At 39.6% G+C, this 16,325-nt stretch overlaps 1 protein-coding gene and 1 pseudogene across 1 annotated transcript; both read left to right on the forward strand.

Moving 5' to 3' along the window:
* The first annotated feature begins 3,667 nt into the window (after positions 1 to 3,667).
* LOC139732141 (monocarboxylate transporter 9-like) lies at positions 3,668 to 8,113 on the forward strand. The gene is made up of 3 exons (XM_071643014.1): positions 3,668 to 3,965; positions 5,486 to 6,658; positions 7,986 to 8,113. The coding sequence occupies exons 1-3, from the start codon at positions 3,668 to 3,670 to the stop codon at positions 8,111 to 8,113; spliced, it is 1,599 nt and encodes a 532-aa protein (XP_071499115.1).
* A 3,428-nt stretch (positions 8,114 to 11,541) lies between these two features.
* LOC139732142 (uncharacterized) lies at positions 11,542 to 13,277 on the forward strand (annotated as a pseudogene).
* Positions 13,278 to 16,325: the final 3,048 nt, after the last annotated feature.

The following is a 16,325-nucleotide window of genomic DNA, read 5'->3' on the forward strand; positions in this document are numbered from 1 at the left end:
ATTTTGATCTCTAAAATAAAGTACTCCGCTAAAGCGTGTTCCAGCGTGCTTTTAAACTATTTGCTGTTAAAATCGTTAGTTTTACACTGCATTTTGATTCGCTGCTCCAATTCAAGGTACACAAATTCATTGTTGCCATGACATTGAAAGAGAGAGCGAATTGCAGTAGGGGCAAGTATTTCTAGATGTGACAGCACTAGTCCCGATTATTGATGCTCTCTTTTGTCAAAGCACATGGGTAACACCTGTAGTTGAACGCATAACTTCTCGGCGGTGCCGCGCATGACTTCAAAGGAGAGCAGTAGTTGTCTCTCCTTCTCTAGCACCTCCCTGGTATAACCAAGGAGGTTCGAGAAATGGAGTCACAACAGTCTTATTCGCTTTGATCCCATGCTCGAAGCCGCCACTCAAAAATATTTGAAGTATGTGTCAAACTGGATATGCCGCTCAGATGCGAAGACAATTGACTCGTGTCTCATTGTATAATCACAAGCTACTTTCCAAGGAATATAATGTCTTTGTGATGGTAATTACTTTTCGCTATCCCTATAAACGATGGGCGGTAGACAATGATAAAGGCACGGGGGTGCGCGAATAGAAATTACTCAAATATTGCTGAAATAGATATCAAAATTACTCGACTGTACGTGTCTGTACGCTAATCTGACATATTAATTTATAAATAACTATACTTGAAGATGATACCATATTGTTAGTTTCATTTGGCGGAAATAAGGAGAAAAGTGATAAAACCGGCTTTCCATGTGGGTAAAATTTCAAATACTTTCACAAAATACAGCTCAGATTTACACTTTTGCACATACATGTATTTTCGAACGGAATTGACTTTTGTTTTATATGCTTTATCATTAGGTGAAATTTCATTGCATTTGATACATAAACGAGCAGCATATACCCGATATTATGATAGCGTTTAAAATGAATCTTCAGATTGCTTAGAAAGATGGCGGCTTCAAGCATGGAACATCAAAGGCACAAATGCACCTGTGGAATTCTTTTGTCCATCCATAGAAAACTGACAGCTGATTGAATAATTATAGTCAGCAGAAACTCATCTCTTGAACCTCCTTGGTATAACATAGCTCGTTTGGCAAGGGCCTATACACAGAACCACACTTTGTACATGGCATATCCCCAGATTGGATATGCTCATGAGAGAAAATTCGTCAATGAAAAAATTGTATGATTCTATGGGGGGGGGGGGATCAGTTAAATTACGATTTTGTGGGACATGGGATTGTGTAGTACTGTACACACAAACAAGAGTCACGATTCAAATTGCACACACGAATTCCACATTCTACTCGGGAGCTGAATTCTATAGTGAAAAACAATCGTACTCTGCCAGATAATGCTTGCCAGTTCTTTGAATGATGTAGCACAAAGGATTAACTAGGACGCGATCCCTTTCAAAAATGCACACTTGAATCACCATTTCCGAGGTACCTATGCTACAATAATCATTCCAGACATCAGTGCAACAACCTTTTTTCTCTCATGCGTAACCGCTCGCTGAATATACAACAGTAATCGATGCGCACCGCTGATGGAAGCAAGATTTACCCGTGTTAATTTGGATGAGTCCGGGAAAATGACTATAAAAGAGTATAGTTCAAATGGCATATACGTCAACAATAAGTGAAAAGGATTGGTTTCCACGTGAAAAATATATACGCCTTGATGTTTCCAGATGTATTCAGACATCTCCCAGAATTTTGACTATTGCGAACGTACTCAAGCCATTCACCGCAGGTCTACTGTATACGTCAATTTCTAGTCGACGGCGAGTATTTTTAACTCACTTTAACCAGCTGTTAACAGGTTAACATGGATTCAGGTATGATTATTGCACATAAATTATCGCCTCGTATGTCAAAATAAAATTGGATTCAAATTTGTGCCCATTCGTTAATCATGGATTTCCTGATTATCAAATGTTTCATCAAATTGATATGTCGTATCAATATTTCGGATAAACTGATTGTGATCATAACACGATTTATCAATGGCCTTGTTTGTAAAATATGAAGAACTTTGCGATGAAATGAACTTGCATGAATTGTGATTCTGGTAGATGTGTACATGCAAACCAAAGTCAGTGGGTGGAAAATAATCCAGTAATCAGGCTTTAGTTTCAGTGGTCAGGCTGAAAAGAAAGTTTATATATGGTATATATCACAATAGTACAGTTCATAACAACCAATCTCCACAGAAACACTGAATTAAGTTAGGATTTTCCCCCATTTCAGGGCAGGCATTATAGCAGCGTAAATTGCAACTGATCACAGAATGATTTCTTCAATGCGGTCGTAAGAATTGAGAGTGTGAGGGTGGTTTGTTTGTTTGTTTACTTGCTTGCTTGCTTGCTTCCTTGAGGACAGCTTCAAGCCCTAAATTGCCAAAGTCTGATAATGTACAACAAGTTGTCAACCTTAGCGTCACGATCACAACTTTCTTTCTTTGTCTCCGAGTAGCAGATCTTATTTCACTTTGAAGGAATGCATTCAGACATTAAGCAGAGAAAAGAAAATGTCGTATTAATAGGTGCATTGTTGCAACAGACTCATCTTCCACCTTAACTAAAATTTCCCAAAAGACTGAAAGAGCCTTAAAGATTCTCATTCTCGAAGTATAGCAGAGGGAAATTCACAGTGGATTGCAAAATATTCCTAATAATGTATCATCATACTTTTGCTTTGCATTGGTGAGCTTGAGTTAAAGTGTTGTTCCCGGCGGCCACAGCAGTCACGTTTCAGGCCATTGTGGACAAAACGGGGTTTACATGAGACAACGCGCTGCATGGGAAGGAAAAGGCATGTGTGACAGGCCGTGATTGCCGTGGATGCCGTGTCAGGTTTTTAAACTGTCAAAAATTTGCCACGGCAGTCCCGGTGCTAATGAGAAACTTTGAAGGCGTAATAAAACAGGGTGAACACAACAAAACCGACGGCACGTAGCAGGCCGTAGCAGAACTTGAAGGCGGTCCGTAATGGGACGCGACGAAAATATCGTGTAGTCTAGGCTGACCAGACTGCCAGACGCCGTGACAACGGTGGCGTCTGGTAGCTACATGCTCACCTTAGCGAGGACTAGAACGACAAATACAGGGGGGGGGGGGGGGAGGGAGAATAATACCCCATCTATACCCACGGCGCATTACGTATAGCAAACGGGGATGAATAAAATAAAAGAATATAACATACTATACAATCACGTGTAAAATCTCAACTATTATGTATCGTTACCAAAGAACCTCATTCAAATTTTGAATTAAAGGGCTTCCATTTATTTTCTGATGAACGATTTTTAAAGATTCATTTTTTTTTTCGATTTTACAAACCCTATTTTATTTGGACATGACAAAATCTGTTTAATATTCGGAGAAACGACCACTGTTTCATTTCCGGAGAAAGAATGGACCTACAGAAACTACATGGTCTACAGAAACCAGTTTTACAAGTTGTGTGTTTGGAATATAAAAAAAAAAAATCTTCAAAGTGATAGAGCATCAACCGTAAAAGTTACAAGACAGAGATAACATATATATTTACTTTATTTACTTTTGTGAGGGAGACCCGTGTAGGCATATTAATGGTAAATCATATAGTGTATTGTTGTCTTTCGGAATGTTAACGATTTAATAAAAATGTTTCGCTTTTCATCGATATCAGCAGAGAGCTCGAAGAAGTCGTCATCGCGAGGTGCCAACCATTCAAGGGAGTTCAACTCGCAGAAGGCTCATGGGAAACGAGCTGACAAGGTCCACGGTCAGGGTCTGAAGCGCTGGTTGATCCTTGCTGGAGTCTCCCTCAACTCTTTCCTTGAGAACGGAGTCATCCGATCGATGGGTCTAATCTTGAATGACCTCACCTTTCAGCTTAATTCTTCCACTACTTTTGTCGCCACAATGATCAGCTTGTCTCATGGGGCCGTGTACTGGCTAGGTAAGAAGGATTTAGTGAAAGTTCTCAAAGTTAAGCGGTTTCATCATAATGTCTCATACATGCACATTAAAAATGTATGACGATGTACATGTATATCTAATTATAATGTATCAGTAATACCTCATTATATCGAAGACAATGTGTATTTCTGTTAGAAATTGGACGTAACAAGAAGAAGCAGATTCGTCCAGATGTGTCTTCTTTCAGATGAGTAGGCGTGAATGCAACTTTCGTTTCATGTCATTTTATTTCCAAAAAATAACAATGTGACATTTGCATATGCAAGCGAATTCAGTACAGCTCATTTTTTTTTTAATAGCATTAGTTTAAATGGATAGGTAGGCAAACTGTAACTGAACTGTAACAATTAAAAGTTGACGGAACTTTTTACTACTTGTTCTCACCAAGTCACCTCTCGTGAGTTTTGTGAAGTCACCTTCTCACGATTCCTTGCCTTCATTGGAAAGGCGCCAGAACGACTTTGAACAAGTCGTCAGAGTTTAAACTTTGATAAAGTGTACACTACTCTCGTGTATTACACACTCTGCTATCACAGCCCCATTCAACACACCACTACTGAAGAGATTTAGCACGAGACAGCTGGCCATGACGGGCGGGGTTTTGGCGTCGTTGGGGTTAATCTTTTCTTCTTTCGCTCGCACGGGACCCCAATTTGGCGCTTCCATCTTCATGTTCGGTGAGTTGAATGATCGACAAACTTACTAAGCTGAAGTTTCCAATTTCCTGAAAGGAAAATTTATTCATGTTCACGGGACGATACTGTAAACTGACATAATGTAGACTTGTGATTCTACATTTCATTTTGTATTCTGGAAGGCCAGAAAGCCAGGTAGAATACGTCAGTAGCAGCGAACCTGAAAATAGTTAAAGTAGTTTGAGTATGTAAGAATGAGGCGATATATAGGGTCATGAATAATCAATTACAATCCGAAATTGTAGTTGTCATGTCTGAGAAAAGATTGAATATAACAGAACACAAACATATTTACGCGCTTGTCATATCCTTTCCTGATTCCAATCATCCCTTTAGACCAATCATCGAACAGGATTTCTTTAATGAAGAAATTATACTCTTCACTAGTCACCTGTACAGTCGCTTCCACTTCCGTTTTTGCTTGTTTGTTCGTTTGATGAGCTGTTTTTGTAATTCAGTATGCTTTCTTTAAATCTAAATTCAACTTATCCTCAAAACTTAAAATTTGCCATATCATTTTTTCAGTTGTTTCATTGTCAATTTCAGTTACACAAAAAACACAGTGCAAGTTAACTCAAACTCATTTCATCTTCATAGTCTCCTCCTTTTTACTTGAAATGGGCTCATCATGACCAAAACCAAAAGGCAATATTGACCAATGAATAAGTCCAAAAATTAGTAATGAATGTATAAAATTAATAACAATGATAACAGAAATACACTGAAATCATACCCGAAAGATTAATACTTTCCTTGTTTTGCTATCTTTATTTGGAACTGTGTGAATTTCCTTTAAAATTTGCAGGACTTGGCTTCAGTAACGTCATCCTGATTTCCAACTCCAGCCCCGCCCACTACTTTCCTGACCTGTTCGAATTTGCTTCCGGTATCAGTCTATGCGGAGGAGCTGTTGGTTTGATGGTTCTTCCCATCCTTTTCGAGGTGTTCTTCGAGAGCTTCGGTTGGCGAGGAGCTGTCCTCCTCCTCGGGGCGCTCACCGTGCACTCGGTCGTGGTCGGCGCCCTGCTTCGACCCGCGAACCAGGCGGCCGAGGAAAGTTTAACAGAAGTGAAACTGGATTCGAATGATTTCGAACCAAATACAGAAGCTGGATCAAATGTCACCTCGAGTCAGACTGCAACGCCAACGGATGACGAAACTTTCGACACAATGGAGGACAACAGGGAGCACACAAATATTGGGTTCGAAGATGACGAACAAGTAGAAAATAATGCGACTAATGCAGAAATAATAAGGGAGAACCAACCCTCTCTGGTTGATGCTGATCAGAGTGAGAAGCAGCAAAACGTCTTTGATATCTGTAACTTGTCGGAAACTCCTGACGATAGTATAAGCATGAGAGAGGAAGTGTGCGGGCCAGGCCTTGACGATCCATCAGAATGTAAATGCACAGAAGACGTCAACTTGAGAACCTCTTCACACAGCGAACAAGATGAAGACAAATCATCTACATTTGTCCTCTGTCGTGTCTTCACCTTTATTGTCAAGACATTTGAGCTGCAGCTATTCCGAAAGCACCCCCTTCTTATTGTCTTGTGCATCTATTCAGTCTTCTTCGGAATGACCTATAACGGCCTCATCCAGTTCGCCATACCAAACGTTCAGGCAAAGGGCCTGGGAGAAAAGTCGGTCTATGTATCTCTTGCTGGTGGTATCGGGGACGCTTTGGGGAGGGTGGGGTTTGGATTGCTCGCATCTCGGCGATGGATGCATATTGAACAACTTAACTTGATCTTCTGCCTGCTTTCTGCTGGTGCCTTCTTTGCCAATCTCTTGGCTGAGTCGTTTTGGCTCCTAACAATCTTGGCCTTCGTCAACGGATTGACCCTTGGAGGTAAGCTCTCCTCTGTACTCATCCTTCTGAAAGAAGCTGTGGGGATTGATCATTACAAGGCCGCAGCAGCGTTGATATATTTCACTGTGGACATTGGCTCACCAATCGGCGGAGCCATTCTAGGTGAGTGTATGTAGGTCATTCAACGACATGTTGTACATGCATGTCATAATACATAAAGCCGGAATTTATTTTGTGCAATTACAGTGCATGCTTTGTATAAGGAGAATCAAAACTATCGGCAGTGCCATCTGCATTCAAAAAATGAAAAAAATAGGAAAAAATACATCAAAATTAGAGGTTTAAATAATTTCTACATGGGCCTATGTTGTAAATTCCACTCTTCTATTATCGTTGGCCAATACGAAAAAGCATAATTATTTCATAACTATCAAACATCATACTGTCCATGAGCACGTAATTTCATTCATTGTGTACTCCTTTTCTTGTCTTTATTCTTAATTTCATTGTTTTATTTTATATATATATATATTTATCACTTCTGGAAAAGCTGTCAAACAGCTGACAAGTACATGTACCTGCCAACTGCGTCCACTGGACTTTAGAATCATTCTAGAATTTGCTTTACAAATAATGTCGACATTGGTAACCCTGTGCCACGTGGGCAGTGTCCAGGCATTATCATAACTGCTACGTACGTTGTTTAAAATCAGTTGTTGAAGTGTATGAAACATGAAAGATGAAAGCAACGTAAATCAAATTACTGCTCGACTAGAACCGACAAGTACAAACATGCAGGTAATCCTAAATCCTGCATAGAGACTCGTTGATCACGGTTGAACCTATCAATGAAAAGTAAACAAACAAACAAACAAAAACAAAACAAAAACAAAACAAAGCAATAAAAAAAAAGAAATAACAACAGACATTCTAATGAATGTGGTGTACAGAATGTTCAAGATATCTCTTTATGCAGATGGAAAAAATTCTAAGCAGATTCAATATGCTTGATAATATTATTATGATTATCATTATCATAATCACCCTGATTGTTAAAAGAATATTGTACTTTATTGCGTACCTGACTGCATTGACATCTGAAAAATATTAGGGTTATAGTACATGACAAGCGATCTGCGAGGGCATTACTTACTCTGCAAAGGGTACCCTGGTATCTCTCCACGTTTCTGTTATCACCATGACAAGTAACCAAGACCCAATTTCACGTATTATTATTATTATTATTATCATTATCATTATTATTATTTGTTATCATTATTATTATCATTATTATTGTTATCATTATTATTTGTTATTATTATCATTATCATTATTATTTCTATATTCTTGGGGTCAGTGATTTGTTGAATGCAACTGAAAAGATAAGGCAACAAAATCGGTCTTTCCCTGCCTCTTTTTAAGTTCCTCGGAGTTTCAACATTATTACAGTACTGCAAAATATTGCTCTTATCCCCTTCCCCCTTTACAGGGTCTGTATTCGATGCAACTCAGTCACACGACGTGTCCTTCAGTGTGCTAGGTGTCATCGACATTCTGGGAGGCTTGCTGGTCGCTCTTTCATTCACGTGGTCACTACGTCGAAAATCAAGGAAATAATCGTAGTATATATATATATATAACATGAATATATATGTATATATATATATAATATACATATGTACATAAAGTATATATAAATAAACATATTATATATATATAATATAATATATATGTATATATATATATTATATATATATAGTGCATGTATATACATTGTACTACAGTAACATTGTACATGTAGTTATAACATTGTAGCAGGAGCAATGGCCACAGACAAGACAAGAAAACAGACGAGAAGAGACGTGTGTCGTATGTATTCTAATGGATTTTTAATCCAATCAAACTACATGTACATGTATATTTTTATACAGGGCACCAAGACGTGCTTCACCATTTATCATCTCAAATGTGAACAGGTTCTACACATTATATAACAGCTTTTTAAAATTGTACCTTAAGTATTACCTTATTTTTAATACAATCAACACATTGGAAACAAAAGTGTACATCATTCAATTTCGTTATTGCACAACATGTTATAGTACCACCCTCAATATTTATGTAACTCTTTAAATGTGCACTCAAGAGAGGTATCGTAAGATATGGAAACTTAGTTTTGTGTTTATATGCAGGCTAAAAGGATCACATAAATGTGATAATTGGTGCATTTTTATCTTGATATACAAAATACGTCGATTCAGAATTAAAGTGGATATTTTTATGTCTACATCACTCTCCTTGCATCTTTATCATGTGTGTTTTGTTATGCTCACACAATTTTAATAATGTAGTGTATGTCATTTCAAGTATATATCCATGTTTTGAAGCCATGATTATGATTATTTTAATAGTTACATTGTGATAAAATTCAATTCGATGTTACGTTATTTCATTATCATTTTCCAAAGTCATTATGTCTCGCCTGCGTAGGCGTCCTTTTCCGTCGTCTTCATTGGTGACGGCATCTTCCACAATGTGGTGTACTCTCAATAACTTTCCACTGGTTTGAGTTGTAAGGACTATCAAACTCACACCACAAGTACACAACCTAAAAGTGCAGGTCGCGTTCGAATATGAGTAAATCCGAGGAGGCCAAAGTTTAAAAGGTCAATGAACTTTCCTTGATATCAGGGGACAGAATTTAATGTTTGTGTCTTTGTTCTAATCAGTTGAACAATATGGGACCTCAGTTTGGCCATTTCTCGATATTCACCTTACAATGGGAGTGGAATACATAGACATGGACCGGGCTCTACGGTGGATATCACTGACGATATGCTTTAGATAAACATAGAAAAAGGTCTGAGCAATGTCTGGGAAGTGCAGGGAGGTCGCACTGATAGGGACCAGCTGGAAGGGTTAAGTCAATAGTGTGCATACTCCTGATGATGTGGCAGGTCAGGAGTAGGCACACCCCTGATGATGTGGCAGATTCTGCTTGCTCTATGGAGGAGGACTAACTACATGATGTTACATCGCCCTGTAAAACCAGGGAGGGGGTAAAACGTAGTGCCGTGAGAATTGGTAAATTGTTGAAATCTTTGAAGAAACAATAATTTTAAGTGAATGTTTCATTGAATATGACTTACAACATACAGAGTATAAAAGTTGTGGACTGAGAGAGGGATCACTTAGTGTAAGCTGGAATGATATATGTTGAGCACAAAGAGGGAGAGAAAGGGCTGTGAAGTAACAAGTTTCTGAGGAGTTAATGGGGCATTGCAACCTTTGGTTATCGACGAGAGAGGACGCAGTCAAGAATAAGTCCCTGAAGGAGAGATTTGTTCGAGGAGCCCGACAACAGTGGGTTCAACGAGAATTGAGGAGCATCGAAATGAGCTTCAAGAACAAAGCTTTCTTGGAAATGAGAAAGGAGGTCTTGAACTTCTTCGAAGATCAAGAACCAGTTTGCAGACCTCGTGTACAAGAAGTCTTTTCAAAGCGAGTTGACATGGGTCCTACTCAGCAGCAGGAAAGGAACGGTCTGGACTGCCAGAGGGAACTAGGGGTTAGATCTAAAGAAAGATGTTGCCCAACTGACAAAAAGTAATCAGGATTTGATCCAAGCTCAGTCTTCCAGTGCAAGACCATCTGCTGGGACAGATGGACCAGAGCTTACCTGCTGCACTTGTCTGAAGAAGGGACACATAAGGCTGACGTGTACAAAGGAAATGATTTGCCACTAAAGTGTACTGCAGGCATGCAAACAAAACAGGTCCAAAGAAAGATACGGGAGCCACCTCTGGAACACCAACACCATCAACTCGTCCCGAAGCCAACCCAGGAGGTGTGGTGACGGAGAAAATAGCATCTACGAGGAAATGAGCTGAACGTCTCGTGGCAAAGAGCCCTTCCTTGTACTGCACTGATTGGGGGGATGGAAGTCGGTTGCATGGTAGACACGGGAGCTGAAGCATCTATCATTCCTGCCTCATCATACCTGTATCATCAAAAGCTGAAAGTGCAAACTTAAAGAGCTGAAGGACACCACTGGCCTCTTTCTTAATGTTGTGGGCGTTGTCAAATGTATCTAAATACCAATAGCAGGCTGTGAAGAGAGACCCATTTTGGTTTGGGAGAGACAGCTTTAGGGTAGCTTCTTGGTGGTGGTGGACCAAGCAATTAACTAAGCATGTTCTACGCAGCATTCTAGTTGCCCACTTCTACTCAGGTGTAATATTCTGAAACATCTTACGGACGTGTCCATCCTCGGAGATTTCACAACTGCTGAGCCAAATAAAGATGGAGAACTGGAGGAAGCCAGTATTAAAGTTGGCCCCATCAAAATTCAACCAATGCATGATGAGGTTCTCCTGCTGTTACAATATGAAGAACAGATCACGTGCCACGCACTGACACTTCTTTTATGCTGCGCATTGCGAAAAAAGACAGTAGCTTCGGAAAGGTACTTCTTGGCGTGCACATGTGTCATTAAGTTGTCCAACTATTCTCTTATCTGTACCTAAGTATTAACGCTTACATAACACCCGCCTTTCTCAGTGAGACGGATTGTCTGTGAATGGAGTGCTGATGATTCTGCTCTACCCTCCAGTAGTGATTTTGTTGTACACTACTTCAGCAACTCAGAAGGCAAACATAACAGTGTACGAGGGGTTGCACCAACTCAAAGCAGGTGAATCGTTGGATGAGCTGTTAGTCAATGATACAACGAAGGAGGTGCAGATCACACCAGGGATGACTGTAGCTGAAGCTTCACCCAGGAGGAAAAATCTGAGGTAGTGCTTGATTTAGAGGAGGACAATATCATTGAGTCCTTATGTGAAAGTTGCCAAGAGGAACATGAGGTACAGTTGTAGTAAAGAGGTTGCTGCCTCACGAGGAACAAGAGGCCAAGCCAGTGATGGGAAGTTTGCCCCTGCCACCAGGTATACAATTAGATGGATTTCCTCAATTGGAGGAATATAAAGTAAGACAGCTGCTAGAGAAGCATGAGACAGTTTATCTATAAGGGGACATGCATTTTGATGTTGGCAGATGTGGTATCACTCCCCACCAAATACTGATAGAGGACGGAGCTTTGATTAGCCTGCCGTAACGCATATTACACCCAACTGTGATCCCCTGGTTGACGAAAACGCTGCAGGAGATGTTAGAGCAGAAAATAATCAGACCTTCGAAAAGCAGCTCTGCAAGCCCCATAGTTCTTGTTCGCTAAAAGCACACGAGGATGAAATGTCAGCAATAAAATAGGTGGTTGCCATGGATGTTGCACAAAAGGAAGTGGACAATGCAATATCTGTAAAGAATTCAAAATGAGGTGACTGAGATGCGTAGGGCAACAACAAAATCTGCATTTAGGGGCTCATCTGTGGATGATATATGCTTTCATTTGATTTACAATGAGCGGGAGCAGGAATTAAAAGAAACTGCACCCACATTTTATGCAGCTTTAGAGACTGCTGCTGTAGCATTACGTGTGGAGAGAAACATCAGAAAAACCAAAGAAAGCCTGCAGCCAAGAGTGGTAATTGCTGCAAGTGTACTGCTGAATTGTAGAAACCAGAACATGAATGCTCATCAAGCTCTGAATGCCCTGACTTTGAAGGAAAGTGCTGCAAAAAATCTACTTTCAGATTAAATGCCAAAGGAATTAATAGTTCGTCGTAAGATACAACACTTAGAATTCAAACAGAATGCGGCAAAGACTATGATGTACCCCGTAAGCAGAGGACTCTGGAGGTTCATGAAGACAGTGAAAAAATATAGAGTCTTCAAAACAATGTGTGACACAGAAAAGATAGATGAGTTGAATGCTACCCGAACAAGCTGTTACCAACTTGTGATGGATAATGTTGACATGGTGGTTAGAGCAAGACACCCTACAAGAGAGAACTATGGGAAAGACTATCACATGGTTCAGCTGATGGCAGTGCAGCACCGAGTTTCTGCATGGCATCTTCCCAATACACATCCAGCTGCCACTTTGGAATCATTCGATAACAAAGACTTGTTACCAAACATGCAAGACAATGCACAGTTGAAACATGACTGGATGGTTTTATCAGCAAGAATGACTGCAGAGCACATACCATCTCTGAAGTCCATGATGGATCTGCTGCCACTACATATGGTAGTTATAGTTCATGACCACATGACTGAGATGAAGGAAATATCAAAAGTGGTAAAAACTTGTCTTTATTTGTTAAGTGGTGACAGATGGAATTAATGAAATGTAGACCTGACTGTATGAATTATATATCAGGAAATAAGTTGCATACCCTGGCCTTTTATAATGTCAAATTGCTTTTATAATTATTATTTTGTTAACATTTAACATGGAAGCCATGAATATCTGGAGTTGCACAAAAAATGTTTGATTAAATTATTTAAAGAGTAGAGTTTGAATTTATAATAATCATGAAAATCATACTATAGTAAACAGTGTTTAAATCTTTTTTCACTTTTATCATGAATATCTGGAATTAAAACGATTTGTTTAAGATTCATATCAGAGTAAATTTCCATCTATTTTTTTCAGCGATCTACACATGCTACATTAGAGCCTCACTTTCTTTGATAATTTAGCGTGAAAATAAAACTAAATTGACATGTATTTTCTTGGAATCTCTTTGCTCTTTTTTTAAAATGCCAGGTCAACCTTGGGGTGCTAATGGAAAATGAAAACACATCGGGGGGCAGCAGTTTGTGGACTCGCGCGATGCGTGTCGCAATCGAGAAGACTTCGCGCTACCACCAATGAGGGCGTATGTGAGAGTGAGAAAAAAACAATGAGTCCCGTATTGGGACTACGCTTTGGGCGGAGTATGTTCGATTACTGCACCCATTTGGGGATGCTGGTCTCCAATGTACACGTAAGCTAGTCTTAGAGGCCAGACTTTTTGTCCCGTCATAGTTCGTGAGGGGACTATATGAAACAGGCTCCGTACGCAGACACGTGTGTGGCAATTTCTTCAAACACACACACACACACACACACACACAAATGCTACTTCTAATCGATTGTTTTATCTGATAGGGCTTGTTGGGAGCTACCAAATTTTACATAATTCTAAAATTCATTAGGCCTTATGAAAATTTCTCCAAAAATATGAAAATGCTACTTTTCAAGACATTTTACAGTGGATTTTCATTCTATTTGTTTTATCTGATAGGGCATTGAAGGAGCTATTAAACGTCTACACAGAATTCTGAATTAATTATGTCAATTTATGCAAATTTATGTCAGTCATGGGATCTAAATGTCCCATGTAATTTGCTGAATCATTTATCAAATTGTGTTGCGTTTGCTTCTAATCCAAAAAACAAAACAAAACAAAGTACCAAAACAAACAATAAAAAACTGTCAAACGTACTTAGGCGGCGTGGTTAATGGTGGTAAGACTTGTTGTGGTCACGGTATCTATTATTGCCTTTAAAAATTTGTAAGAACGAGTGAGCAGTAGCTGAAACAAAAGGCCTTCTTGCAGAATTTCTTGTTTCTTGTAAACAAGGCCTTGCAGAGGCAGTGTGCAAACAGCGGGAGAAAACAGGCAACTAAAGGCAGGGGTGTTGATAATACAAGCGGTTGTGGAGTAACAAAAGTAATCAGAACACCTTGTACCGCCCAGCCATTTTTTGTGGCTAGGAAGGTGGGTCTCATATGCCGATGTTATGGATGCAAGACAAAATTTGAGGAAGAAATGAATGTATGAAGCTATAGATTTCCGTGAGTGGATAGACAAGAATAGTGGAGAATTGAGGAGAAGTCAGAGTCTTGTTCCGACCTATTTACCACCTCAGAATGGACTGTGTATGCATGAGATACCCTGTCACTCAAATTCAGGATATTCTCCTGCACAACGAAGTAAAAGATCAGCTAACAGAGCAACATTTTAAGCAAGCTCATTCGTTTTGGCTTACACATTGATTAAATGAACAGGCATACTTGATCGACTGTCTACCACCGAGCTTCTCTTTATTGCCTTAATTGTCAATCTTCTATTCTGTCTCGTTCACTTTCCGCACAATTTCATTACCGGTATTTTTGATCCATTCTTGCCATCACGGCCACATAGAGGACCGACGTCGACAACATGAAGTTTCGTTATGCCTACGTAAAATTTCGGGATGACCACGAACTGGCGATTATGGAAACGAAAGACATAAGCAATCAATTATTGGTGTCAGGCGACAAATAATTTGAGCAAACTATATTGGACCAAATGGGTCCAGAAATCAAGCGATGGTGAAGGTGTTGATCGTGGAGATGCAGATGGGATGGACGTTGACGACCAGTTTTACAAGGCCCAGATTTTGCTTCTTTCAGGTAGGCAGTGCGATTCGATAATGCAATCTATCATTAGCATCAGATCAGATCAATTTCATTACCGGTATTTTTGATCCATTCTTGCCATCACGGCCACATTGAGGACTGACGTCGACAACATGAAATTTTGTTATGCCTACGCGAAATTTCCGGGATGACCACGAACTAGTGATTGTGGAAACAAAAGACATAAGCTATCAATTATTGGTGTCAGGCGACAAATAATCCAAGCAAGCAATATTGGACCAAATGGGTCCAGAAATCAAGCGATGGTGAAGGTGTTGATCACGGAGATGCAAATGGGATGGACGTTGACGACCAGTTTTACAAGGCCCAGATTTTGCTTCTTTCAGGTAAGCAGTGAAATTTGAGTGTATGATCTATTGTTAGAATCAGATCAGAGCAAAAGTAAGTCTCAATTAAGAAAGTAGATAAACTCTAGACAATTCTAACTTTGCTTCTATTCCTCACTGAGAATCTCAGTAGACAGTCTAACCTGTGTTAATTTGCAAATGGATTGCATATTACAAGAAGTATTCAAAGCAAAAATTGAGAAAAGTCACCTTCGATTCGACTAAAGTACCACACACCCTCTCTCACCCGGTGCCATATACCGAAAAATCCTGCATTGTGCTACACCCAGATCCAGACCCAGATCTAGATTACGAATGAGAGATTGTAGTGAGTGGAGGTTCTACCACAGCCAAGACCCTTTTTTAAACTCTTAGTTTATGTAACTAAAGATATTTGCATGTACACTTGCTTTTGTTACTGAATTTTGGACTCTGTAGAATCAAAGCCCTATAGGAAGAACTGGAAAAGCACATTGAAGGAAAGGTGGGACGCATCAAGATTCCTAAGATTTTAGACCCCAGGATCAGCAGCATGGAGTCCAGTGATGACGAGAATCTCGCTGCGGTGAAGGCTCAGAGCCGAACCACGAGAGCATATGAGCTGTAAGTTATGTTTTTTTATATATGTTTCTGTGGAAGTATTAAGAATTTCATATCTAGATCTTAATTGTATTTTGAGCTGGTTCCACTACACAGATATCATGTGTACTAGATGAAAAATGGGGGAAATTAACGTCACCAAACTACATGTATCAGAATCGTATATAGTCTGTTGGCCCTTTTGCAGTGTGTGTTTATCAAGCATAGATTTACTACAAACAAGCAATATTGGCAAATTCAATTTATTTGTTTTCTCTTTGTTTTCTGTTAGTTTTTTTTCTAAAGAGATAGCCTGCTGACAACCACACAAGCATTTTAAACATTTGTATGGACTCGTAGTACTAGTTGTAGTCTAAACGAAGTTGTCTACCAAGAGATTGTGAAAACAACTCTGGATTGGAACTCCAACTCTGGCTTGGAACCAGCTCCCCACTGAAGTCGTCATAAACCATAAAGGGCCAGATCGCTAGGTGGATCGAGGAGTTAAGCCAGTACGATATGCAGATAGAGCACAGGTCGGGCCGGAAGC

Source organism: Diadema antillarum, unplaced genomic scaffold (genome assembly GCF_040938485.1).
Source record: "Diadema antillarum isolate AM-2024a unplaced genomic scaffold, OU_Dant_1.0 seq00000400_RagTag, whole genome shotgun sequence".
Lineage (NCBI taxonomy): Eukaryota > Metazoa > Echinodermata > Echinoidea > Diadematoida > Diadematidae > Diadema > Diadema antillarum.